This window comes from Propithecus coquereli, unplaced genomic scaffold, assembly GCF_000956105.1.
Source record: "Propithecus coquereli isolate 6110/MARCELLA unplaced genomic scaffold, Pcoq_1.0 Scaffold3, whole genome shotgun sequence".
In the NCBI taxonomy this organism is placed as follows: domain Eukaryota; kingdom Metazoa; phylum Chordata; class Mammalia; order Primates; family Indriidae; genus Propithecus; species Propithecus coquereli.
The window spans coordinates 15,807,018-15,833,424 of NW_012148618.1; the positions used below are offsets into that span (position 1 = coordinate 15,807,018).

Sequence of the window (26,407 nt, forward strand, 5' to 3'; positions counted from 1 at the left end):
CACTGCTTCTCCTAGAGGAGGTATGGAAGGGAAAGAGGCTACCGAGCTGGGAGCCTGGGGCCCGCAGGCCTCCCTTGCAACCCCCCTCTGCCCCCCGTAATAAACGCCTATGCATGATGGGCGAGGACTGGGAAGATCAGGCCCCAAACTCCAGTCCAACCTGGTTTAGGGCTCCCGTCGGGCTCAGACGTATTCTTTCCTCTGAAAATCTTTGCTTCTCTGCTCTGCTTCCTGCCTCCTCCTCACTCCCCCCGCTCCACCGATCCTCAGTCTCCCCGGCTACACTCTCACCCTCTTCTCTGGGTTCTCAGTCTCGCCGCCGCGCAGGTGTCCGCTCGGCACAGACTCGCGTCTGGTGTGAGCATCTGGACCCGGGGCTCACCTTCCTGCTGTGGAGGCTGGGCTCTTATTTACATAACGTCCTCCGCCCCTCATTTGCATGACCTCTTGTAGCTCCTATCCCGCTGCTGGGCTGGGACACCGCGCAGCGAGCTCCCTACACTGCTATAAAAGGGGTCCGCGTCCCGCGCAACTTCCGAACTCAGCACGAACCCGCAGAGCTGAGAAAGTAACTGGCCACAGCCAGTGAGAAATAATTCCGCTTGCTGGCTAACCCAACTCTGTCCGGCCCGACCCGCTACGCTTCCTTGGCGAGGAGCCGCGGGGCTCAGACTTGACCAGCCCACTCGGTCCCAGTCTTGACCCGAAAAGACGCCAAAGAGGCACTCTCCCGCCTCCAGGCAGCCCCAATTTACCTGCTCGCTCACCTACGCGCTGCGCTCGGCGGGCTTGCGGCATGACCCTGTGGAACGGCGTGCTGCCTTTTTACCCCCAGCCCCGGCATGCCGCAGGCTTCTGCATCCAGCTGCTTATCGTCATTCTGGTGTTCTCGACCTTGGCCGCCAGCTTTCTGCTCATCTTGCCTGGGATCCGTGGCCACTCGGTAAGGAGGTCCTAGTAACTCGGTTGGGGGATGAGAGGTCACATGGTCAGTTTCCCTCTCAGGCGACCCAGGACAGGTAAGACTGCTCAAGGGCCTCCAGGAATAGTCAAACTGAGGCTCAGGTAGAGCAAATTCAGGAGTATGGTGCAGCAAGCACCCCTTCCCAAGGATAGGGAGAGCTCCCCATCCAAGACATCCTGGAGAGGGACCCTAGCTGGGTCATTTGGAAGGCTGCTGCAGAGAGTAGACACCCAGTCCAGTAATCCTAGGACCCATTCTAAGCTTCGTGTGTTGCCAGGGCCTCCCACCTCTCCCCCAACTGCAGCTGCACTCTCATCCTGTCCCCTGGGTGATGGCCGTTAGGCCAAGAGGACAGATGTCAGCAGCTGAGACTGCTGTTTCCCCTTTGTGCTGGGTGAGACTCATGTGTATGGGTGTCCCATCCTAAGGGCTCATAGAATCTCACACAGGATTTGAAATTGTAGCAGACTGGGTGCATTTCCTTAGACTTTCCCCCTCCCCCAGAATCCAGATTGTGCATTTTTCAAGTCTGGGAGGACCCAGCCTTTCCACCTCTTGATCTGTGTTGGTTTCCCCGGGAACTGGTGCACCTAGAAGTATCTGCATTCCCACCTCCTCTACTTGGAGACCAGGCCCTGGGGCCTCCCTCTTCTGAGGGAGGTGATCCCTGCCTGCCTAGCACTTCTGGACTCACTGAGCCTCACCAAGCAGTGACTGGACCAGGAGGTGGGGCCAGGACAAGGCGCCAGACAGCTTGGGGAGTGAAGGTGGCTAGAGAGTGCCAGGCAGAGGCACCTCAGGCTATAGGGTGGACAGGGAAATAGGGCTGGGGAGACGGAAGCACATGGCCAGAAAACATCAGAAATGCCAGTAGCCCAGAAGGACTGCAAGAAAGGCATGCCTGACATCAGCCTCAAAGGTCAGGAATGTAACTAAAGATCAAGGTGGAGTGGGGTCAAGGAAGGTGTTGGGGACTCTGGTTGGGCAGTACCCAGGCCTGACCCAGGTGCCTGTTTCTGCAGCGCTGGTTCTGGTTGGTGAGAGTTCTTCTCAGTCTGTTTATAGGCGCAGAAATTGTAGGTGAGTGTGTGGTGCAGCCCATGGGGAGAGGACCTGGGGTGAAAAAGGAGGTGGGTAGAGGGCACCTGGGAAAATGGGGAACTGGAGTTGATTTCCTCTTCCCATTCTCCAGCTCTCTCTAGTGTCCATTCTTTGGCCCTTACCATGCAACCACATTGGATCTCTAGATCCCCATGTCTCTGCACAGTGTCCCACTGCCCCCATCACCAATCTCCTAATCCATCTTCCCACCCCCCCGTGTGCCTTTCCCACAGCGGTGCACTTCAGCACAGATTGGTTCGTGGGTACAGTGAGCACCAACACATCCTACAAAGCCTTCAGTGCTGAGCGCATTAGAGCCCACGTCGGTCTGCGCGTGGGCCTGGTGGGCGTTAATATTACACTCACAGGTGAGGGGGCTGGGGCGAAGTGAATTCCTGGGACTGGCAGATCCCACGGTTAGGGGAGTGTGGCAAGGGTAGCTGGAGGACCTCTCACACTCTACAGGCCCAAATAGCTTTTGGTCCTCATGGATTTGCATTTCCCCCAACAACCCCCAAACATTTCTCCCGCCGTGGGCGCCGCACCCCCTTTCTTATCTGAATCCCCTTACTTTCGAGGTCCCTGGCGGGACGCAGCCCCATGACCCCGCTGCTCTCCGCAGGGATCCCAGTGCATCAGCTGAACGAGACCATTGATTACAATGAGCAGTTCACCTGGCGTCTGGACGAGGACTACGCAGCGGAGTACGTGCACGCGCTGGAGAAGGGGTTGCCGGACCCAGTGCTCTACCTGGCGGAAAAGTTCACACCGAGTAGCCCTTGCGGGCTGTACCACAAGTACCACCTGGCCGGACACTATGCCTCGGCTATGCTGTGGTAAGCGCTGGAGGAAGGCTGTGTGTGTGTGTGTGTGTGTGTGTGTGTGTGTGTGTGTGTGTGCGCGCGTGCGTGTGCGTGTGTGTGTGTGTGTGCGCGCGCGCGCGCCGGGGGTGTGGAAAAGGGAGGATGGAGGCCTCTGAGGGGATCTGCAACTACAGCGCGAGCCGCTCGGGGTGAGACTTCTAGCCTCGCGGGGCAGACGGTCACGAGATCCGCACAGACAGTCGGAATCCGAAGACACCCAGCAACCGCCCTCCGCTTCTCCCTCGGAGGATTCCCGGTGCCTCCGCCGTCCCAGCTTTGGCTCTGGGGTAGGGACGTAGGGATCGAGGCTCTGGGAACCCGGACGGACTGGGAGAATAGAGCTCACGGCTGGCGGGTCCCCCTCCCGCCCCCGCAGGGTGGCGTTCTGCTTCTGGGTCCTCTCCAACGGGCTGCTCTCCATGCCAGCCCCGCTGTACGGGGGCTTGGCGCTGCTGGTCACCGGCGCCTTCGCGCTCTTCGCGGTCTTCGCCTTCGCCTCCATCTCCACCGTGCCGCTCTGCCCGCTCCACCTCGGCGCCTCTGTGCTCACCGCTCACTACGGCGCCGCTTTTTGGGTCACGCTGGCAACCGGTGAGGACCGAGGGGATGGGCCCGGGGCGGCTGGGAGTGGGGACAGGATTTATAACGGGTGTGCGCTTTCCAGTTTGCAAGATGACTTCATATCTATTATCTAATTCGCCCCTCGCAAGAGTTCCTAGAAGCAGACAGGCATTGTTATGCCCATTTTAGAGATGAGAAGAGGGGTGTTAGAAGGGTTTGGTATCTTGCTCCAGTTAGCACGGCAACCTGTGTGTCATGTCATCTAGATCAGAGTTCTTTCTGCGAGGTGTGTGCGTGTGTCTGGGGAGCAGACGCGAGGGAAAGGCATGAAAAGACGCAGGAGGGCAGGCCGGGTTCTGGCCTGGCGCCCTGACTCTCCCCTCCCCTGCTTCTTTCCGTCCGCGCTGCCACAGGCATCTTGTGCCTCCTCCTTGGAGGGGCCGTGGTGAGTCTCCACTACGCTCGGCCCAGCGCTCTTCGAGCCTTTCTGGACCAAAGCCTGAAGGACAGCAGTAGCCAGGGGAGAGAGGGCTCGCCTCTCGTCCTGAAGAACCCGCTGCACAAGCAGTCTGCGCTCCCCGATTTACAGGTCACCACTAACCTGTGATGGGGACCCAACTCCGGACTCCTTCCCCGCCTGGCGTCCTCTGGGAGGCAGGGCACTGTGCTGCTGGCCGGGAAAGAAAGGGAAAGAAAGGTGGGGCGGCCTCTGACCTGCAGTACGCACCAGGGAAAGTCTCCTGGGGCGAGATGTAAATAAAGTTTTTTTCTTTTTTAAAAAGAGTTGTTGGGTTTTTTTTTCCAATAATTTTCATGGCTTCTCTGAGCTCTTGGGGACACACGGCCCCTAGAGAGGCTTCACTGGGCTGGAGACACCCTAGAACACTATCCTCCTGCCAAAGGGGATTCTCTGTCTGGAGTAACCCAGGAAACGTTCTGGGGCAGGGATGCTCTCTAGTGAGACCTGAGGGAAACCGACCCGACCGAGCCAGCATCTTCCTGAGCCGCCCCAGGGGGATGGTCCCTTGCAGTGACCTGGCAGGTCATCCTCCCACCCCAATCCCAATCTGCTGGCCCCGCTCAGTGGGCTGGCAAGGAACAGCGTTTTGGACCAAGGAATTGATTCACTAATTCTTCCCATCTGGCTTCTTTTTGGGTGGTGTCTGAGTGCCAAGGTAGATGTCAGTAAGGCATAAAAAATATAAATCCTGAGGTTCTTTTCTTAGGTCCTTGGCAAGTGCTACAATCTTATTTAGTAAATTTGGGAAATGAAGCTCAAAGAGAATGTGGAATAGCTGGTTAATATTTGACCAGGGATGAAAAGTTTGGTCTCTTCTCCCTTCCAGTTCTGTCTTTCATTGTCCCAAGAGGTCACAAAAGCTGTAAAGGAAGAACGAAAGGGACCCAGGAAAAAGGAAAACAAGAGCTCCTGAGAGATGAGAGGGATCTTACGAGAATCACACTGTAGTCCCTCCCCGCACCCACATCCATTTTGTGGGTGAAGTTGGGTTTCAGTGAACGGCACATCGAAGAGGCCAAGCACCAAGAAGAGGCAGGGTTGCTGTGCAGAAATAGGACAGTGCTGCTTGCTCTTACCACGGAAGCAGAGTTTATGGGCAGGCGCAACATCTCTTCAGCACCGTAGGGCATTTTGTTTTGTTTTTTAATATCAGTACGTAGAGCCTCATTTTTCTACTCCACCCCTACTGGTTGGTGCTGCAGTCTGATACAACCCACACTGAGGGCAGTTCTGATGGTTTTATGGGGCTCCAATGAGGTCTGGAGCCAAACTGGAAGTCCAGATGGCTGCTGGAGAGGAATATTATAGGGCACAGTCAGGCTCTCTGGGATGCTCCTCCTTACAGCTTGGCTTGGAAGAGACAGCCTCTGACAGAGGAATGTCCTGGGGCTCAGGACTCTCAGCCATGGACCGGTAGCGGGGGCTCAGTCCCCCTTCCACAGGACTCCACTCCAGCAGGTAGTCCTCCTCCACACTCTGGTTGAAGAAAGCCTTCACCCTGTGGGGCTGCATCCTGTGGGCCACGACCATAGCCAGGCCCAGCAGCACACACAGCAGTCCTGGTGACAAGGGCAACAGATGTCCTGCCTTAGTGCTAGTAACACCCTCCCAAGGACATGTTTGCTTAGGAGCATCACAACAACTCTAAGGGAGGCCTGGAGTCCCTGCTTCAGGGCAACTTGGGCTCAGAGAGGTGACTGGCTTAGGGTCATGTGGCTGGTGTGACTCTGTTGCCCTGAGTTTCCAGACTCCAAGCCCAGTGCTCTTTCAGTTATAGCCCAGAAGAGAGAAAAAGAGAGAGAGAGAGAGAGAGAGAGAGAGAGAGAGAGAGAGAGAGAGAGAGAACACATACTCCGAAACTGGAGAAAAGAGAAGCCCTGGGGGGAGAACAGGGCACAGAGGAGGAGGCATGAAGGGTAGGCAGGGTGGGATAGTAGAGGAGAATAAAACTGCAGGATAATTTAGGGTTGTGTGAGGCAGGGACGGGGAAGGAGTCTAGGAATGGGGACGCAGAGAAGGGTGTTTGGGGGAAGTGGGAGGGGACATGGGGATGGAAGATTTAGGAAGGAGCTGGGTGAAGAGAGTTAGGGGACAAGGGAACATGTCAGCGACCAAGAAAAGATACAGGGCAGTGGGCATCTAGGAAGAGCGAGGAGAAGTGGCGCTGAAAGAATCAGTGCCAGGAGATAAGGGATACAAAAGGGATGGGGCTTTAAAGAGGGCAAGGGCATTCTGATCCCCAGAAGCAGACTCTCGACACCACCAACACAATGGCCCCTGGCCCACCCTCCCTGGCCCTGAGGCCTCTGGTGCTTGTCTTTGGGTCTGGATCTCACCTGTGATCAGTGTGATCCAGAAGGCAGGCCCATGGCGAGTATGCAGCACAGCAGTGCCCAGACGCAGGGGACAGGGTGGAGTGAGCGATGTGCCCACAGAGAAGAAGAGCAGTGCCAACAGTTGGAAGATGCCCGTGGCCAGCAGCATGTGGCCACCATAGACCAGCACAGGCATGGAGAACATCACATTGGCCAGCAGCCAGCAGAGGAATGCCACCCTGAAGAGCCAGGACCCAGTGAGGACTGGCCCAGGCACCTCTGCTTGCTGGCAAAGCTGGAGGGGCCAGGTGGAGGCTCAGGGACCCAAGGATGACCCAAAGATGTGAGGTAGGGATTCCTGCCCGTGGGCTTCCCAACCCAGCACTGTGGTGACTGGTGCCAGCCATCCCACCCCCGGATATCCACATGAGTGGAAGAGAGATGAATGGAAACCCTGTTCCTGAGTCTAAGCCACCAGGGCCTCCCCCCACATCCGCTTCCCACCCTCACCACAATGTGGCTGAGGCATAGTGTCCTGCCAGACGGAACTGGCGGTGTAGGCCGCATGGGCTTCTCGGGGTGAACTTCTCAGCCAGGTAGAGCACAGGGTCTGGCAGCCCCTTCTCCAGTGCCTTGGCATACTCCTCAGCATAGTTCTTGCCCAGGCGCCAGGTGAACTCCTCATTGTAATTGATGGTCTCGTTTAGCTGCTGCACGGGGGTCCCTGGGGAACAGGGCATCTGTGCTCAGCAGGAACCCAGGGGCCAGAGTGGAGCATTTGCCTGGGTATAAGCCTAGTCACTCACACTGAGCAGAGGGACCAGAGCTGGTCTCAGTTGTGAGAAGGCAGCTTCCAAGCCTCTGAACTTCCCTTTCTACCATCCCTCCAACACCCACACATTCTCCTAGCCCCAGTGCCAGGCATCCTGTAGCTCTTTGGATCACACCAAACATAGATCCTAAAGAAAGCAGAGCCTCCCCCTCCCTCCCAGGTAAGAGCCCTCCCTCACCTGTGATCGTGATGTTGACTCCTCCCAGTCCAACCTGCAACCCAATATCAGCGCTGATCCACGCAGAACTGAAGGCCTTGTATGATGTGTTGGTGCTGACCTGCCCCACAGACCACTCAGAACTGAAATTCACAGCTAGGGTTGGGGAGTTAGACATATGGGAACTTAGAGAGGTCTGGGCATTACTGGGTTAGAGTCAGAAGGAGAGCTATGAGGGGTCCATGCCTGTTCTGGTTATAATCATATACTCATTAAGTAGCCCAGGGTCTGGCTCATGGGAATTCTGCCAACCACATGTGTAGGACGCGTAGATGGATTAGAGTCCAAGATTTCCCGTGGTCACACTCTGTTTACCCTTCCCTCCCTTTGTCCCCATTTTAGGGTGAGTCACTCAGGGACTTGGGGGAGAAAGCATTAACATAAACCATGTTGAGCAAATGCAGATAGCTCAGCACAGAGACCTTCTGTCTCTCCTGTTTGCCTAATCACCCAAGCGAAGCAAGCAGCCCTCCCCCATTCTCTCTGCTTCTCTCTCCAGAGGTCTTCTGCCCACAGACATTCATTTTGACCTGCTTTCCCCTGAATAATAAGGTTAGGAAGGTTGAGGTGATGTTTCCTGAGGCCACATCCCTCTGGGCAAGTATAAGAGTGAGGGGCTAAGGCCACAGCGTGAGGGGTTAAGGTGGTCCTGAAGCCACCTGAAGCTGTGGGGAAACAAGAGGAGGAGAGGTGAGTTGCTAAGGGGAGTCGATGGGATGGAGGCGGCCGCCCAAGCCAGCTGCACTTCACACTCACCCAGGATCACAGCCCCGATGAATAAGCTGGTCACCACCCGCAGCAGCCAGAACAGCCTCTGAGTCATAGGGTGGGTGGGTTCAGTAAGGAGCACCCTCCTTTCCAAGTCCACCCTTCCTCTTTCCAGACTTGGGGGAGGGCAGGGACTCTAAAACTGAGATCACTTGGTCAATTGAAATCAGAGTGTCTGGCACATAATACATGCTCGATACTATCTGTTGAATCAGAGAGTGGGGTGCTCTCTGCCTGGCGTGGTGGTGATGCTTTCTCAGCACCAGAGTCTCTTTTCTGAATCTGGACCCCTCACGTTGAGACTGAGGTCTCTCTGGGGCTGGGGTCTCCAGGGCTGGGTTTTTTTCTCACCATCTTGCCCCGAATGCCAGGCAGGATGATGATGAAGGTGACCAGTGCAGTCAAAAAGATGATGATGATGACGGCCAAGGTCGTGTCCATTGGGAAGGTTGGCTTGGGGCCAGCATAGAAGGGGAATGTGCGTCCAAAAGCAGCCATTTTGGTGGGAGGGTGCCGGGGGAGGCAATGCTGTACAAGAACAATAGATATTGAGTGCCCTCTAAGTACCTTGCACTGTTCTTGGTGCTGGAGAAATAACAAAGGATAAGCCACACAAGGCCCCTCTTCTCTGGACCTCACGTTTTGTGCCTCCCCAGACTCCACTGTTGCTGCCATCCCAGTGCCCCTCAGCCGGCCCTCTCCCCATCTGCCGGCTGTGGCAGACGAGGGTGTTGGCAACAGTCTCTGTTGCCCCATGCTCCCTTCCTAACCCCAGGTTCCCTAAATCAGTGCCACCACCCTTGAGGCTTCTCTGTTTCTTCTGGGACTGTCTCAATAAATATAATTCTCTTTTATCTCCTTCAGGCCTCTGTCTGCAAGATGACAGAACATAAGAAGTGTTATGTTTACTGTCGAGTGATGGCATGAGGGTGAAAGATGGTACAGATTATAAAAAGACTGGCTTTCTTCCTCCGTCCCCAAAGGAACTAAGGCCAGACAGCTCTGCTAAATGTATAATTCAACTACATCATCAGAGGACTGGTTTCCAGGCCTGGCAGTGTCCACATTGGTCTGTCCAGCTTTCTCAAGCACTCTGGCTCCTGTTCTGGCAACTGCAGAACAGTGCAGCTTAAGTGAGTTCACCTGAATGAAAAAGCTCTGAAGGGGTCCCTACCCTGTGCCAGGCCCAGTGCTGGGGCCAGATGTCTTGCTGTTCCACACATCATCAACATTGGCCCTTCTCTTTGTTTCAAATTCTCAGGCCACGTTTCAGCTCAAATCCTGGCTGTGGAATAGGTGTCTCTCTTCTCTCCAATTCTGCAAATTCATCCTCCTGGCTCTATCTCAGTCTTGCCTGCCTTCTTCACCACTTTTTTTTTTTTTTGAGACAGAGTCTCAAAAAGGGTGCTCTGTCACCCTTGCTAGAGTGCCATGCCGTGGCATCATCATAGCTCACTGCAACCTCAAACTCCTGGGCTCAAGCAATCCCCCTACCTCAGCCTCCCAAGTAGCTGGGACTATATAGACTTGTGCCACCATGCCCGGCTAATTTTTCTATTTTTTGTAGAGATGGGTCTCACTCTTGCTCAGGCTGGTCTCGAACTTCTGACCTTAAGCAGTCCTCCCAGCTTGGCCTCCCAGAGTGCTAAGATTATAGGCATGAGCCACCAGGCCCACCTTCTTTACCATTTTTATCATCAGTTATCCCCTTCCCCTTCATAACTTTTCAGCTTCTCTTTCTCTGCCAGCTCCTTCTCCCAAGAATACGCTTAAATTTCTCCCATCCTAAAAACACAGTGACAAGGAACATTCCCCCTTGATTTTCCAGGTCCTCTCCAGCTACCATCCTATCCTAATCACTCCCCTTCACAGCCAGGCTCTTTGAAAGAATAGCTTATATTGGCATTTCCACTGCCTATCTCTTCATCCTATTGCAATCTGACTTTTCCTCATGCCTGCCTTCTTTATTAGGTCACTAAAAGTTAAACCCAAAGGGAAGCTTTCACTTTTCACCCATCTTGACCTCCCTGTGGTATCGATACTACAGACCACACCCTCTTTCTTATAACTTTTTCTCCTTGGACTTCCATGACACCATGTTCTCCTGGGTCTCTTGCCTTTGGCCATCCCTTGCTGGCTCTTCTGCTAGTTCTTTTTCCTCTCTATTAAACGTTTATGCTCCTCAGGAGTCTGTCTTGGCTTTTTTCCTTTAGCACTATTCAAGATTTCCAGGCAATCTCATCCATTCCCATGGCTAATTGTTCTCAAATGTCTCCAGGTAGACCTTCTGTGCCCTCCAAACTCAAGAGGGCCAAACACCCCATGGACATTTTCACTTGGATGTTCCCTTCATGCCTCAAATTTAACAGGCTCCAAACAGAACTTACTGTCTCTACCCTGTTTTTTATTGTTGTCTTTGTCTCTTTGACAGCATCACCACTTGGTCAATCAAATAAGCCAGAGACCTGGACCATCTTACCTCCTAAGTCTTTCTTGAAACTATCCTTGCATTTCCTCCCCCACTACTTCTGCCCTAACTCAGCCTCATCCTCTCTTGCCTGGTTCCAGAATAATTTTGCTAGTAAGCGAATATAACCATTTCACTTCTCTGCTCTGGGTAAAATCTAATCTTCTTTCTATCACATACAAAGTGCTTTGTAGTCTGGGCCCACCTATCTCTGCATCTCCATCTTTTACCCAGCCTAATCTACAGCCATACTGAGCTACTCGCCTCTGCCTGAATCTGACATGCTCTTTCAAGCCTTCATGCCTTTGTGTATGCTATTTCCTCTGCCTGGAAAGCTCTCACACCCTTGGCAAACGTCTTTCCACTCTTCAAGTCTCAGCTCGTGTTACCTCCTCTGTGAAATTTCTTCTGACGCCACTGGTGCCAATATTCCCACCTCAAACATTCTGATGGCATGTTAAACATACCTCCAAGATCACAAAAATTACATTTATTCTAATTGTCTGACCATCTGTCTCTCCATTGGACTCTAATCTCTTGAGGGCAGGGTCTTTATCTTTCCATCCCCTGCATGTGGAATATTCTAGTGAGGTTCTGGATCAAATGAATGAATATGAATGAGTTCTTCTCCCCACAGGTGGCTTCTTCTGATTTTGCACACAAGAGGGAGCTCTGCTCCTTCATTGCCCTACACTATGCTTATAATTCAACATTAACTGAGTAGCACCAACAGAGGGCTAAGGACTGAGCAAGAAGGGATTTGATGATCCCTGTCAATTTTTAGTGATTTCACAAAATTTTCAGAAATCCTTTTCCAATAGTTGGACTCTCTAAAACTGCAAAGACCTAAGCATGAATGTTCATGTTTAATTGAATCTAAAACATACATTTCAATCCAAGCTGAAGACAAGTAACTAAGAATTTTTGGATTAAATTATTTTGTAAACTATGTTATAGTGATATTTATTTTAAAGTAGATGTTTATTGATCTAAGAATTTTTTATTTATGACACCTAGACAGAAGCCATTATTCATGAAAGGCTGTAAGAGCAAGGGCTATAAAATGTAAAATATCTTGGCTAGGAAAATAAAGCAAAGTCGTTAATAGCAAGAACACATGTTATATGCTGGAATTTCAAAAACAAATATTTCTAATATGTGCAAATAATAAATAATGTAATATATTTTTGTCAGGGTCACATATTAGTATTTCTGCATTTATTTTAAAGGGAGTTTATAAAAATTTTATAAGAATGGCTCATCTCTGTTAAAATATACTTCAAAGAAACATTAACAAAGGGCTTTCTGTATCTTAAGTACGAAAGAGTAATGTTAACTTATTTCCAATTCTCCAAAATATTTATTTAAGATGACTAAAACAAAAGTTGGTGAAAAAATTTGCTTTGCTTAATTTCTTCTTGTACAATTTCATGACTTCAGTTTTCCTTAATCTGCATTGCCTAATTTAAAGTTAATTTTTCATGACCCTAATCCTAATTTGGTCTTCAGTATTAAGCTAACAGGGCTCCAGCATGAAGAGGTGGGACTGAGGTTAAAGGTCCCCAGATTCAGCAATCCTGCTTTTCCTACACAGCCTTGTGTGTCCCTCAGGAACACCTCTCTCCCTGGCTTGACAAGTAGCATCTGACAGTAGAATTAGTTCTCATATGAGAAAATCTCATGTCAATATGAATTTGACCCACTTCTCTCTTAGCTCACCACCATGACTGGTATATAATATCCATAATGTATATTGATATAAATAAGCAGACACAAGATACAGTCAAACATACACCTACAAACTTATATAACCAGAGACACAGACACAAGAAGGAAGCACCCAGACTGTCATTCTCAGTAATACAGACACCTATATTACTCCATCAGAGGCCCCTGTGACGAAATTAGGGGCTTTCTCTAATTTGAGATCTTCCTTTCTCACCTGACATGGGGAAGAGGGAGCACCATCTCCCTTTTTGGACTCCCTTTAAACTCCGAAGGCTTTCCTCATGCCCAGTTGTATTATAGACACAGTTACCCGATCCTTGTCTGCCATAGGATGAAGTGGAGTTTCTGTGTGTGTATGAGGGTTGGGTAAAATATGTAAAGTTACAATCTTTAAGAAAACTTAGGCCAGGCATGGTGGCCCACACCTGTAATCCTAGCACTCTGGGAGGCCGAGGTGGGAGGATCGCTTGAGCTCAGGAGTTCGAGACCAGCCTGAGCAAGAGCGAGACCCCATCTCTACAAAAAAAAAAAAAAGAAAGAAAGAAAACTTAGTCTTGTACAAGCTCCAGCCTTCACCATTCTGTTATGTGCTTTGTTAATGCTCTGTGGCCTCTCTCACAGCTTGACAGGACTTTCTTTCTGAAGTCTTGCCCTTGTCCACCTCCCCCATCTGTTGGAACTACTAATTTTCTACAAAGGGGAAGTAAGTGACATGCCTGGAGCTGCCAAGAGCTCTGATTGGTGATACATTGCTACCAGAATGTGATGGTTTATTTCTCTGATTGGGGTAGACACCATTAAAAGTTTACAGCTGTGGCTGGCTAAGGGGACCCTGTCAGGAACTCCTGTCCTAGACTTAATCTCTTCCAGGAAGGGATGTGTGTGTGTGTGTGTGTGTGTGTGTGCGTGTGTGTATTTCTTGGTGTGTCTGTATGTGAATGTGTATGTGTATTGTTGCACAAAAGTAGTAGTTAAGTGGAGAAATCGAACAAAATCTGGAAAATGGGGTTGGGGCAGGATTCCCCAATAGGGCTGATGTGGGTAAGGAGCTCAGGGGTGCAGAATCATGCAAACTATCCAGACTCCAGTTCAATATCTGTAAATCTTGTGGCGTTTATGGGCTTGTGAGATTTTCCTTGCCGCCCTAGTTTCTTACCAAACTTTCTCTTTGAAGAACTCCCACTTGATCAGAACTTGGTTTGGGGGGAAGCAGGAAGTGCGCCCCTAGGGGCCGAGGCGGGAGCAGCACTTCAAGACTCCCTCCCAACCCACCTAGATCGCACAGACCGCAGCAGCCGCAACCCCCGCTACCCACACCCGGACCACCGTTCCCTACCTTCGCCTCTTGCAAACAATGTGTGCGTAGCAGCCTGCGCAGCTACCTCCTCCTATGGAACCTCACTCGCAGCGATCCCAGGGCTGGGAGTAGGGAAGGAACAAGATCCCGACGTTCTGTCAACAAACGCGCGCGCCCTTTCTCTCGGCGAGGCTCCCTTCCAACCCCTACTCCTCTCCTAACTCACTTAAGGACCAGGCAGTGACCGGACAAACCAGGTCTTGGGTGTTTCCCTGTCACCCATTTTGAGCCATTCCCACCCTTCTCAGACTGCATCCGAGGCTCTGCGGCGCTGCCTCCCTCTCCCTGCTGCGGACAGAGCAGAGTCAGGGGCTCTGGGACCCTACTACCCCGTGCCTGGCCCCATCCGCAGCCATCGCCCCAACCCTTCCTTCTCTAGCCACCCCTCCCCAAACCCCGCCCCATGCCTAGCACCCCAGGCAGCTCCCGCGCAAACCTAACCATTCTGTTCCGGGTCTGACGGGGAGCGGGCGCGGCTCGCAGGGCGGTGAGACCCCCGAGATCTCACGGGGGTACCCGGAGGGAGGATTACCACAGGCTCTTAGAGGGTTTTAGGATGGATGGATGACTTGCTTTGACGCCTGGCCTGATCTGTGGGCGGGCTTTGGCCGAAGCTCTTGGTCTTAGAGCCCAGACCCGACGGTGGAGAGGATCTGGGGAGAGTATCCCCTCCTCACACCCTCTCCGTCTCCCACCCTCTCCCCAGCCCCATCAGACGTGTGGAACAGACTTGCCCTTTTCGCTGCCCACATGGCCGCACTAGCGGAGCCCTCGCTACTACGGACGGGACATCTCCACCTGAGCCCTGCCAGCCCACGCCGTCTCACCTTGCGCACTGGCGCTCGGGTCCCCTGGAAGCACCTCGGCGGGTCCCCGAGCGCCAACTTCTATCCCGCCCCACTCCGCCCTGCCCCGCCTTAAAGCCCGACGCACCATCCCCTCCTCACCCCCAGCCCCGCCCGCTCTGGCGCAGAGCTGGAGAGGCAGCCAGACTGGAGCAGGCTCCGCGCGCCCAGCTGGGAGCCAGGCCGGAGCCAAGCCGCAGGCTCGCGCTCTAGGGACGCCGCGGACGCAGGTCAGATCTGGGAGGGCTTCTCCCCACCCGCGGGCCTGGGTGCTCCGGGGGAGGGAGCTCCAAGTGCAGGGCCGGGTCAGAGGAGCCCCAGCTCCGCCACGTTTTTGAGAGAAGGAGAATTCTAACCGTCATGCACCTCCGATCTTATCCTAAGGCTAATATAGGCCCTGTTAGGGCCTGTCCTTTGTGCTATCAAGGTTTTGGGTAACTGGGTTCTTGGGGACCTGGGAATGTTGGGTGGCCTAGTTTGCTTGGGCCTGGGGGATCTCCTCCTGGCACCAGCACAACATGCCAGGGAGGAAACTTAGGGCTTTCAGGATCCAGGCTTTCCCCCCTCAGTCCTCCCTTGGGACCAGGTTGGACCCTCTATGGCTTTGACTCATCCTTCCCCCACCCTAGGTCCACCAGAGTCGCCACTCTGGGAGTTGACTCTAGAAAAGTGGCCATTTGGGGTAAGAACCAGGGAGGCCTGTGTTATCTCCCGCTGGTTCTGTCGCTGCCTGGGGCTTCACTGCCCTGTCCTGGGGTTATATCTTCCTTTCAAGGTTGTTGGGAAGTTACTGCTCCATGTTGCTGTATAAGTCGTGAAGGGGCTACCCACCCACAAGGAGAGGTTAGTAAGCATGCCCACCTTCCTCTTCAGGTTGTTTCCACAGCCTGGCCTGAAAGTCCAGCACATGTCCTTAGAGGCTGGGTAGTACATTAAGTATTTGGAGCCCAGGATCCTGAAGACACAGTGGTAGGGGGAAAGGGACAGGACAACTTGGATTAGGGAAGGACCACTATGGCCACTTCAGTATGTCCATCCTTGCAGCCTTAACTATCCAGAGCCCAGCTCTTGACACACTATCAAAGGCCAGCATCTAGACAGACTTTGTAGGATGGAGTGGGTAGAACACTGAGCTTTTGAATTACAGCAAGGCCTAGGTTTTCTCATTTGTTTCATGGGAGATGGGGAGTGGGGACGAAGTCACTTTCTGGGTTCTCTCCTCTGTGACTAGAAAACTAATCCAGGAGCCCTGAGGTTTGGCCAGAGATGAGGCTTTCCCTGAGCCCCCTACTTCCTCTACCCCACCCCTAATCTCCAGGTTGCCTTTAGGAGGTGCTCACTAGCCTTAGGTACTCCTTGTGCTACTCAGGAATCCCAGCCTGAGTCCCCTGCTGCCCCTGTTTCCCTTTTGTCCCTGGGTGGTTTGTTGGCCTGGGGAGATAACGCAGGAAGCCAGCACCGAAACACTTGAGCACCTGGCACTGCATCCCTTCTGCATCCATCCAGAGGAGCCAAGCTCCAGCCTAACCTTTCTACAGCGCAGTTGCAAAACACCTGTCACTTTTCTTGCTTTGAATGCAACCAGAGTCTCACATCTGATTCTGGCAACCACTCTGGGAAGTAAACAGTTCAGGCATATTTACTCCCATAGGCAGAAGAGGAAATGAAGGATCAGATCAGCTAAGATCCCACAGTGGACTGGCAGCAGCAGTGAGACCTCAGTCCGGTGTCCTGATTCCCAAGCAAGGCTCTGTCCAAGGAACACACTCTGTGGGAAGCTGGGCCAAAGCAAGATTTTCCAACTAATCTTAGAAGGTAGAGTTCATTAAGGCGGGGATTTCTGTTTGTTTTGTTCATCACTAAATCTACAGTGCCTAGGTCGGTGCCTGGTACATAGTGGGTGCTCATCAAGTATTTGTTGGGCGAATGAAAAAATCTTAGGAGAGAGTGAGTCTCTTGCACTTTGCTACCCACTATGGCCTTGGCCCAGCCCCAGGCTTTGATTCATAGAGACCTGCAGAGGCCTTGGCCTGATTCTTCTGCACAGCTGGGATTCATTCTCTGTCCTGTCTTTTTCTAGAGTCTCCAGTTTGAGGTATTTGAACACCCAAGTCCCTATTATCATTTTCGTCATGGGCTTCTGCCTGGCTCTGGCATGGACACTCCTGGTTGGTCCATGGACCCCCATGGGTGAGTACATATTGGAGGAGAAGCATGACTAAGAGCAGAGAACCCAGCATCCTCTGGGCTCCCCCAAGGATAGGATCTGTGTTATATTCATCTCTGTATCCTTAGTCCCTGGCTAACACAGTGTCTGGATATGACAGGTGCTCATTTCTAGATTTTGAATAAATGAATGGATAATGCATTGCAAATTATCCCCAAATACACAAAATTAGGGAGTCTTCAACTATTGTGCCAACACTTCCTATCTCATTCCTTACACTTTGGAGGCCCTTTCTTTCTCCTCTATCGTCTCTCTTTTTCTTTAAAGTAAAGGCCCCTGACTCAAAATAGAAAAACATTGATTAGATGCACAAGACAACAAAGGATCTTGGGGTCAGATTGGACCCAATATTTCAATTTTTCACCAATGTTTTAAAACGATATGATCAAAACCAAAAATAATATAATCCACAGAGTTTCATCTTACTATCTTCAGCTTTGGACGGTTTCTTACTAGAATCTGAAGCTGCTCTCTGTAGTCTGGGTCTCTGGGGAGGGAAGTGGGCTTAAAGTGCCACAGTTAGGTTAAAAAGAGCAAGTGCTGGATCATTAGGGCTGGGAAATACAAAAGCAGGAAGCAGAGAAAACCTCTGGAATGATCTGTCCTGGCTGGAGGTAACAGGATGGTGGCACAGCCCCTGTAGCTTCTCCCTTGCCAGAGCTGCTCACATTCACAATCCTTCCAGCTCTCTTCTTTCCTTGGCCTTTGGTTTCCTTTTCTCCCCCAGCTCTTGCCTCTTATTCCCAAGGAGCACCCTTCCTGTACCCTCCCCAAAGGCTCCCTCCTTCTTGTGCCACCAGTTCATCTTATTTTAGAGATCACCTGTATGTGGTTGCCCTAATCTCTGCTCCAAGTCCTGGACCCTTAGCTGGATTCTTTGCTCAAACATCAGGATGAGACATTTTCCCTCCCAGGTGAATGTGTGTGTGTGTGTGTGTCTGTGTGAGTGCATGTGGGGCAAGAGTAGCTCACATCCTGTCATTGGTCTGGGTGGGGAGACAATTAGAGGACTAGGTCTCCCTCTGGCTGGCAAGAGTCCTTTTCTTTCCTCTGTTCTCCGAGGTGAACAGAGAGGAGCCTCAGAGCTATAGCCTCCTAGTCTGGGGAAAAGAATCTGGCTGGTCATTTGACCTACTGACCAGAAAGATCTGTGTTCCACCCCTGATTCTGGGCCCTTCCCTCTGTCCCCCCAGTTCCTTAGCTCTTCCCCTGACAGCTGAGTGCTTCCTCCTGGATGCCAGTTTTTGGAAAGTACAGTAGGGAAAAGAGGAGGAATTATATGGGGGACAAGATGCCCCCAAGGGGGAAGGGGCAAGGTCATTCACATGACCACTCCAGTCTCTGGTCCTACCCAAGAAACTAGAAAAAAACTAGAGTAGCAATACCACATCCCTGCTTGGGTTCTGCTTAGCCAGAGAGGGCTAGGCCCCTCTCCACACTGCCCCTGCCCAGGGATGGGTCACAGAATGACATGTCCTTCCCAGGTATGGGGTGTGGCTGGCTCTTGCTCTGTGTGGTATCTTAGGGCTGGGGGTGGTTCCTGTCCTGCTGTGTCCTCCTAGGGAGCTGAGGTGTGAGGGGAGTAGAAGGCTCCTGCATCCCTTTCCCCAGCGCTACTGTTCTCTTTTTTCCTCCAGTCCCTGCTTTCTCTTTGAGGCCATTTGTCAACACACACTGCACCCTGCTACACTACTTTAGTACTCCCTGTCATGTCTCCCCCACTGAGCAGTTTAAAGATTGGGCTTGAGTTTGAACATCACTTTGTCCTGGTTTCTCCCTCTGCACCCTGCCACCCATACCTGTGCTGGGTGTCCACTTTCTGCCGCTCCATGTGCCAGGCTCAAAGGACACATACCCTGCAAGCCCCTCTGTCCTCTGACATGCTGACTTGTCTAGCCGCCTCCTTCCCTCTGTTCTCACACAGGAGCTCAGAACCCCATTTCATGGGAGGTGCAGCGATTTGATGGGTGGTACAACAACCTCATGGAACACAGATGGGGCAGCAAAGGTAGGTGAAAGCCAAGTGGAGACAGAGTCCCAGGCCAGGATGGTACCCACCGCTGGGGGGCAAGAGCTGGCAGTTACCAGGAAAGGTCATCCATTTCCAAGGTTGTAGGATCTATGGCGTGGAGGGAACCCTGGGAGGCAGGAAGTCAAGAATGTCCCCTGAGGATTCCTCCTTATCCTGTCTTCTCCTACCCCAGGCTCTCGGCTGCAGCGCCTGGTTCCAGCCAGCTATGCAGATGGTGTGTACCAGCCCTTGGGAGAACCCTACCTGCCCAACCCCCGAGACCTTAGCAACATTGCCATGAGGGGCCCTGCAGGGCAGGCCTCCCTGCAAAACCGCACAGTGTTGGGGGTCTTCTTTGGTGAGGATCTCAACTCTTGGGGGGGAAGCCAGTGGGTCAGCTGGATACCGCTATGTCGAGGAGGGGGCAAGGAATGAGGAGAGAAGTGATGGAGGGTCTGAGACAGGAGGGTGAGAGTTGGAGGAGGAGGCAATAGGGTAGGGTGGGGTAGAAGCAACAAGAGAGAGGATCCATGCTAAGGTGAAGTCTGGTTGGGGGAGGCAGAAAGATGAGGGGCGAAGTTAGGGAAAAGGGGCATCCCTCCATGTTGGGCTGTTTGGTGGCGGTGAGAGTAGAGGCAGGAGCATGAAAATAATCTAGTGGGAACTCTCTGTGGGACCTGTTCTTACTCTTTGCCCCCATGGCTCCTAGAGCAAGCTGAGTGGAGGTCAAAATGGGGGTGCTAGGATGTTCTTACCCCAGTGACTGAGGATTGGTGGCTAGCCCATCAGGAATGCCTGGCTCCTGCTGGCCACCCAGGAGGCCCCTGCTTTTTCCCCAGTGTCCCATATCCCTCTGAGGCTGGCAGGCCCTCCAGGCGGGCTTCCAGCTGCATGTTGGAGCTGGTGCTGCAGGCCTGTCTGCCTGGGTACACTCGCTGGGCACCTCCCAGTTACCAAGGAGAAGGCCAAACTGTCAAAGAAAACAGCTTGGACCAGGTATAGGCACAGACCGCCCAGCAGAGACAAAGGGCTGGGAGGGAGTGCCTGAGGTCAAGGCTTGGACTTGCCTATAATTTAGGCTGTTGAATCTTTTGAAGCTTAAAGGGAGGGAGGAAGACTAGATACCTAGGGTAGGAAAGAGAGTGGCCTTGGGCCCTAGTATCCTTGTCATTCCCGGCAGGCTACCACGTGCTCTCGGACCTGGTGAGCGTGGAAACGCCCGGCTGCCCTGCCGAGTTCCTCAACATCCGCATCCCGCCCGGAGACCCCGTGTTCGACCCCGACCACAGCGGGGACGTGGTGCTGCCCTACCAGAGGAGCCGCTGGCACCCCGAGACCGGACGCAGCCCCAGCAACCCGCGGGACCTGGTGAGGCCAGGCAGGCGGCGGGAAGGGGGAGGACCCGAGGCTGGTGCGACCCCGGACTCCGGGCCCGGCAGCGCCCACTCCCCACCCGCGGACACCGCCTGGCCCGCCCTTCACTTACCTGCCTCTGCTCCCCCTGGCCCCGCTCACCCGCCGCGTGTCCCCACAGACCAACGAGGTGACGGGCTGGCTGGACGGCAGCTCCATCTATGGCTCCTCACACTCCTGGAGCGACGCCCTGCGGAGCTTCTCCGGGGGACAGCTGGCGTCGGGGCCCGACCCCGCCTTCCCTCCACACTCGCAGAGCCCCCTGTTCATGTGGGCCGCACCTGACCCCGCCACCGGCCAGCGCGGGCCCCAGGGGCTGTACGGTGAGGCCGCGGGGACAGGACGGGGACGCGGGGGTGCTGGCCGGGGCTCTGCGTCGTTGGGCTCCCCCTGGTCACGCCGCCGCTCATCTCCTACCCTGTGTCCCCACGCCGGTGCAGCGTTCGGGGCCCAGAGAGGGAACCGGGAGCCCTTCCTGCAGGCGCTGGGCCTGCTCTGGTTCCGCTACCACAACCTGTGCGCTCGGAGGCTGGCCCGCCAGCACCCTGACTGGGGGGACGAGGAGCTGTTCCAGCACGCGCGCAAGAGGGTCATCGCCACCTACCAGGTCAGCCGGCCCCCCGCACCCACGACCCCCCACACCTGCAGGTCCACAGGACACTCGCTCTCCCGCAGAGCTCCCCTCCTCGGACGACCTCCCCCAGCAGCCCCTCCCCAGAGAGCTAAGGTCTAGGAAAAGCCCCTGTAAAGGGTAAGGAGGCAAGCGCCCTTCCCGCGGGAGAGTGTGCCTGCGATTATTATTCAGCTACCTCCCCCGCCCCCCGAAATCGCCTGGTTCCTAAGGGGAACAGGCCTCGCCGCTCCTGTTGAAGGTGCTTCTGCGGTGACCCACCCCCCACCCGCGCCTGCTCCTCGTCTCTGCACCCGAGTCTTCCTCGGACTCAGATCCATGGAGGCCCCCGGCTCCAACGTGCGCCTCCCGCTCCCCTGTCTCTGACCCTCAGAACATCGCTCTGTACGAGTGGCTGCCCAGCTTCCTGCCGAGAACGAAAACGCCCCCGGCGTACGCAGGTGCGCGGATGGGCAGGGAGGACGCGAGGGCTTGCGGGAGGGTTTTTTAGGGGTGCAGTGGGGAGTAGGTTGGGTGGTTTAAAGGCTAAATTCTGTCCTGTCTTCTCCCCTTCCCCCAGGGTACCGGCCATTTCTGGACCCCAGCATCTCCCCGGAGTTCGTGGTGGCCTCTGAGCAGTTCCTCTCCACCATGGTGCCCCCTGGCGTCTACATGAGGTGCGGGAGGGGCTCAAACGTTTGCGTGTTGGGAGGGATGCCGGTTGAGAAAAATCGGCCCTCCGGAGCCCTCAGGACTGAATTATCAGTCAAGAGTGCCCCCATTCCCCCAGGGAACTGTGAATAGAGAGGGGAAGAAAAACAATAATTGTTTTTAAAATATACATTATTTTGTTTTTTAAGCACTTTTACATCCATTCGCCTGCAGATTATGTTGCTATTATTCCCCAATTAAAGATCAAGTAATTAAGGTTCAGAGGGTGTCACAAAGCTCACAGGTCTAAAGCTCAGATCTTGACACTACACTGGGGGCATTTTTAGCTATAAACACAGGGCCTGGGGCTTACAAGCTTTTGGGAAGAGTTCTAAAAATGCATGCAATCTGAAGAAAAATGTTGGCTCCAAAGTAATTTTTTACAATTGCTTTATAATTTTAAACTACTCATAGATTAGTTTTTCTTACTCTGGAATAATCTCTAGGTATGCTTGATGATGGCCAAGAAATCATAGAGAACTGAGTCATCCACAGACAAGTGCTTTCAAAAGAACAATTTAAAAATCCCTTAAAATTTATATATGGAGAGAGAGAGAGAGAGAGAGAGAGAGAGAGAGAGAGAGAGAGAGAGAGATTTTTATTTCACGCAATTGTGTGCACTAGCTATGGAAAGTCAGATTGTCTAGGATCTACCAAGGTCAGGTGGCCTGACCACACACCACCTCAGAGAGGTGATGGCCTGGGGCCCCTGGCTACAGCCTCAGGGACCAGAGATGATGCCTGACATTAGGACCCTATGGCCTCAGTCACCACTCCCCTGCTCCTTGCATTTCAGAAATGCCAGCTGTCACTTCCAGGGGATCACCAATCAGAACTCAAGCATCTCCAGAGCTCTCCGAGTCTGCAATAGCTACTGGAGCCGAGAGGTCAGGGCTGGGGGCACATGTGTGTGTGTGTGCATGTGTGTCCGATAGTGTGTGGTAAAGGCAGGCAGCTGGGATGGGGGGCTGGGGTGAAGGGGGCAGCCTGGGGCACCTCAGGCATGTCCCTTACAAATGTCTGAGATGACCAGCTAGCTGTACATGGTCGAAAGTCAATCTGCCACCTCCTCCTCAGGGCTGTGGGAGAGACACTGGGGCCTGTGCAGGTGTTGCTCTGTATTCATTGCTCCCTCCTAGGTTTTTCCTCTCTCTTGACAGCTCTGGGTTACCTGTAGGCCTCGGAGTATCCCAGCCATCCCCCACTCCCAAGGAAACTTCCCAATTAGACATACGCAGGAGGGCAGCATGTAAATGTAGAAGGGGGGCGGGGAGTAGAGAGAGGGATTCTGAGAGATTATCAGGGATTGTCTGTCCATACAAACCAGGCCAGCATAGGTGAAGAGTATTGACCGTTAATTTAAATCAAAATCAGACACTTTGTATAGAGTGTTTACAAAAGGGGAAGGGAGGGAAGAGGAAGAGAAAAGAGGAAGGCATAGACTAAGAGTGAGGGAGCTGAGGTAAAGAAGTCTCAAGGTCCTTCTAATCGGAGTCCCTTGTTATTGAGGGGAGGAAATTGAGTTCAGAGAGGTCCTGTGACTTGCCCAAGGTCATACGGCTGGTCAGTAACAGAGCAAGGACCAAGACCTAGATCTTCTAGTGCCTTTGTCAAACACATTGTCAAGTCTAAGGTAGAAGCACAATTTTAAGGTCTCTTGTGCTTGTAGAGACCTGTCTCAGGCAGCATGGACTTTGGATGGGGACGTCACTCACCTTGTGTGGGGAATCGACCTGCAAAGGAGGAATGGCCCATCAGTTTGGGAGCAAATAGCAGGCCTGGGTGGGCTCAGGGACACGGACAATGGGGTGGAGGGAGTCTGGCTGCCCAACTTCTGGCCCCATTAGCCACGCTGCTCCCCCTCTCCACTCCCAAAGCACCCAAACCTACAGAGCTCTGAAGATGTGGATGCACTGCTGCTGGGCATGGCCTCCCAGATCGCCGAGCGAGAGGACCATGTGGTGGTTGAGGATGTGCGAGGTGAGGCTGAGGCTGTCCCTGCAGGTTGTGGATCCCTGGCCCCTGGGAGGAGGTTCAACGGCACATCCGCAGCCGGGCATGGAGGGGTGCCCAGGGCTGGGAGCCTGCACTGTACTCACTGCTGAGAGAGCTTCTGACCCACTGACCATGGCTCCCTCTGTCTGGCTCAAGTCCCCTGAGGCTGGTTAGAGCCTGGGGCCTAGGTTGGAGACTGCTATGGTGGCCCTGAGCTCCCTCAGACTCTCTGGTATCTCATCCCCAGATTTCTGGCCTGGGCCACTGAAGTTTTCCCGCACAGACCACCTGGCCAGCTGCCTGCAGCGAGGCCGTGATCTGGGCCTGCCCTCTTACACCAAGGCCAGGGCAGCGCTGGGCCTGCCTCCCATTACCCGCTGGCAGGACATCAACCCTGCACTCTCCTGGAGCGATGACACTGTGAGGAGGGGTCAGGACCTAAGGGCAGGGTGGGAAGACCAGGGCACATAGTCCTGAGACATGGAAAAGGGGCAGTGAGACACGAGCACCAGAGACAAGCACCTAGTGAGAGGGGCAGAGCTCACCGGGGCTGCTTTTCTCAAATTACACACCAGGATGGAGATTACCAGACCAGCAGGATTTGGCTTTGGACTCTGATCTTTCAGCTCCAGCAACATTTATTGAGCATCTGTTGCATGCCAGGCACTTACTAAACTATCTCATTTACTCTTCCCAACACCCCCAACGGGATACTGAAGGTCCTCAACTTAGGAACAAGTTGTGCCTTTTTGCACTGATAGTCAAGCTGCCTTTCAGGAATCAGCTGTTACATCCTGAGCCATCACCTGGGCGGGTGGCATTGCCCGCTGGCCAACAGACCAGTTTGGGCTACCTCACCATCTTTGCACAGCAGTGTTTCTACAATTGTGTGCCTAATTTATTGCATTTTGCCTTTACTATTTTATAAAATTATTGGAAAGTGGAGAATTGGAAGGCCAATAAAGAAGTGATATGTGCAAGGGGCCTGTAAACTTTATAAAGTCAATATAAAGATAGGAATCACCAGGCATACCAAAAGTAGCAAATCTGTAGCTTTAACTGGCCCTCAGTGGAATTAATTAAGCTGGTCAAGTGCTTATTTACATTGTGGAGAAAAGACCTAAAGTAAAGGTCAGGTAGAAAATTGTCGAAGATTGTCTCTCAAAGGCAATGTATAGTCAGGGATTTGATTTTTTAAAACTTTTTTTAGCTCTAAAGAATAGAAACCTTTTATAACACGTCACTCCACATTCAACTTTTGCACATTCTGATTTTTCCCCTTTGACTTCATACCTTTTCAAGAACAAATTACGAAGAGGATTGGCTGTTTTACTCCAGCCTTATAAAATAGGCAGCTGAATCTGCGAGAGGGTTCCTGTAAACGAGTTAATGCATGTAAAGTGCTCAGAGCAGTGCCTGGGGCATAATAAGCACTATATAGGAGTGAGTTATTGTTACTGTCACTTATTATTATTATCCCTGGGGCTAATCCCTGGGAGCCACCTCTTTGCCCAAGGGTGGGTGCTAGGTCCTCTCACTCACTCCTGCCCCTTCTTGGTTCCAGGTGCTGAAAGCCACATCTGCCCTGTACAATCAGGACCTGTCTCGGCTAGAACTGCTCCCAGGGGGCCTCCTGGAGAGCCATGGGGACCCCGGAGCCCTGTTCAGCACCATTGTCCTTGACCAGTTTGTGCGGCTGCGAGATGGTGACCGTTACTGGTTTGAGAACACGAGGAATGGGTGAGGCCTGCCTGGGCCCCTGCCCTCACCTCAGACTCCACCTCAGCCTGGGCCCAGACCCTCTTCCTGGCCTTAGACAGACCCCAGGGGCCCGTAATTCTCTCCCCAATCTCTCTGGGTCTCTTTCTTTATCCGGGCCCCTGGGCCTGGTGGCCTGCATCTCTCTCCCACCACAACTGCTCCCCACCTCTCCCACCCCCAGGCTGTTCTCTGAGCAGGAGATCGCCGAGATCAGAAACACTTCCCTATGGGACGTTCTAGTGGCTGTTACCAACACGAGCCCCAGTGCACTGCAGCCCAATGTCTTTTTCTGGCTTGCAGGTGAGTGACCAAGGGGTGGCTGGAGGGGTGCTGGGTCAAGAGCTGCATCCCTCCTCCATCGAGGGCTTGGCTCAGTGTGGCTGGATGGCAGCCTCCAAGTGGGGAGCCAGCTATGGTTCTGCCCTTGGGAACTTTGGTTCTGGGTGCCAGGGCTGCCACTTACAGCTGTGTAGGTCCCCTCTACACAACTCCAGGAGGTCCCCAAGTGAGGGCAGGACCAAGACTCAGAGAGACCTGGTGAGGAGGCTTGAATTTGGCTGGGATGGCGTTGGGGCTGAGTGTAACATTAGGAGGGCCGAGTGCAGTGAGCTGTCACGGCCCCATAGCAGCGATGGGGAAAGTGCTCTGTGTGGTGTGCACATGTGCATGAGAGGGAGAGATGGAGGTTGAGGCTCATTTATGACCCTGCTTGTTACCCGAGGCAGCCCCTTTCCCTCTGCTACCAGAGCACCCCCAGCCCCTTTCTGACACCCTAACCTCCTCAGTGATCCTGTGCCAGAGCCTGTGGCCCAGCACCCAGGACTCTGGCTTCCTCTGCCTCCCAAGGAGATCCCTGCCCACAGCCAAGACAGCTCAGCACTGAGGGCCTGCCAACCTGTGCTCCCCCTGTCATCCGGGACTATTTTGAGGGCAGTGGATTTGGCTTCGGGGTTACCATCGTGATCCTCTGCTGCTTCCCTTTGGGTAAAAGTGACGGGCAGAGTGGGGCTGGGTGAGCGGTGCAAGCTAGGGTTTGGGGTGATCCCATTTATGACAACAAACCACACAGAATATTACTGTCCCCCTGGGTAGATGAAAGAAATGTTAATAAGGAAGGGACAGGAGAAATGTCTGACCTGCA

General features: G+C 53.3%; 3 protein-coding genes across 5 annotated transcripts in view; 2 read left to right on the forward strand and 1 right to left on the reverse strand.

Moving 5' to 3' along the window:
• The first annotated feature begins 640 nt into the window (after nt 1-640).
• DUOXA2 (dual oxidase maturation factor 2) lies at nt 641-4,137 on the forward strand. The gene is made up of 6 exons (XM_012649231.1): nt 641-943; nt 1,987-2,044; nt 2,299-2,433; nt 2,688-2,901; nt 3,305-3,519; nt 3,903-4,137. The coding sequence occupies exons 1-6, from the start codon at nt 797-799 to the stop codon at nt 4,094-4,096; spliced, it is 963 nt and encodes a 320-aa protein (XP_012504685.1). The 5' UTR covers nt 641-796; the 3' UTR covers nt 4,097-4,137.
• Nucleotides 4,138-4,979: 842 nt separating this feature from the next.
• On the reverse strand, nt 4,980-14,284 carry DUOXA1 (dual oxidase maturation factor 1). Of its 2 annotated transcripts, XM_012649230.1 has the most exons (8): nt 14,130-14,284; nt 13,673-13,788; nt 13,493-13,560; nt 8,493-8,669; nt 8,130-8,187; nt 6,835-7,048; nt 6,346-6,563; nt 4,980-5,568 (listed from the first exon to the last, which is right to left on the reverse strand). In XM_012649230.1, the coding sequence occupies exons 4-8, from the start codon at nt 8,637-8,639 to the stop codon at nt 5,312-5,314; spliced, it is 894 nt and encodes a 297-aa protein (XP_012504684.1). In that variant the 5' UTR covers nt 8,640-8,669; nt 13,493-13,560; nt 13,673-13,788; nt 14,130-14,284; the 3' UTR covers nt 4,980-5,311. The 2 variants fall into 2 exon arrangements, with proteins under 2 accessions (XP_012504684.1, XP_012504682.1); XM_012649228.1 differs by lacking the exons at nt 13,493-13,560; nt 13,673-13,788; nt 14,130-14,284 and adding an exon at nt 7,335-7,469 and having other exon boundaries at nt 5,281-5,568; nt 8,493-8,663.
• Nucleotides 14,285-14,662: 378 nt separating this feature from the next.
• The window catches only part of DUOX1 (dual oxidase 1), a 31,873-nt gene continuing 20,128 nt past the window's right edge, over nt 14,663-26,407 (forward strand). Inside the window, exons 1-16 of one of the 2 annotated variants that reach the window (XM_012649173.1) lie at nt 14,663-14,768; nt 16,190-16,368; nt 16,619-16,728; nt 18,690-18,773; nt 18,970-19,134; nt 19,957-20,144; nt 20,311-20,512; nt 20,630-20,796; nt 21,194-21,260; nt 21,380-21,476; nt 22,307-22,397; nt 23,388-23,490; nt 23,753-23,925; nt 25,070-25,245; nt 25,448-25,566; nt 26,113-26,250. In XM_012649173.1, the coding sequence (XP_012504627.1) occupies nt 16,671-16,728; nt 18,690-18,773; nt 18,970-19,134; nt 19,957-20,144; nt 20,311-20,512; nt 20,630-20,796; nt 21,194-21,260; nt 21,380-21,476; nt 22,307-22,397; nt 23,388-23,490; nt 23,753-23,925; nt 25,070-25,245; nt 25,448-25,566; nt 26,113-26,250 (1,828 nt within the window). In that variant the 5' untranslated portion in view covers nt 14,663-14,768; nt 16,190-16,368; nt 16,619-16,670. The remainder of the gene's footprint in view (nt 14,769-16,189; nt 16,369-16,618; nt 16,729-18,689; nt 18,774-18,969; nt 19,135-19,956; nt 20,145-20,310; nt 20,513-20,629; nt 20,797-21,193; nt 21,261-21,379; nt 21,477-22,306; nt 22,398-23,387; nt 23,491-23,752; nt 23,926-25,069; nt 25,246-25,447; nt 25,567-26,112; nt 26,251-26,407) is intronic. The other variant, XM_012649172.1, reaches the window with a different exon arrangement.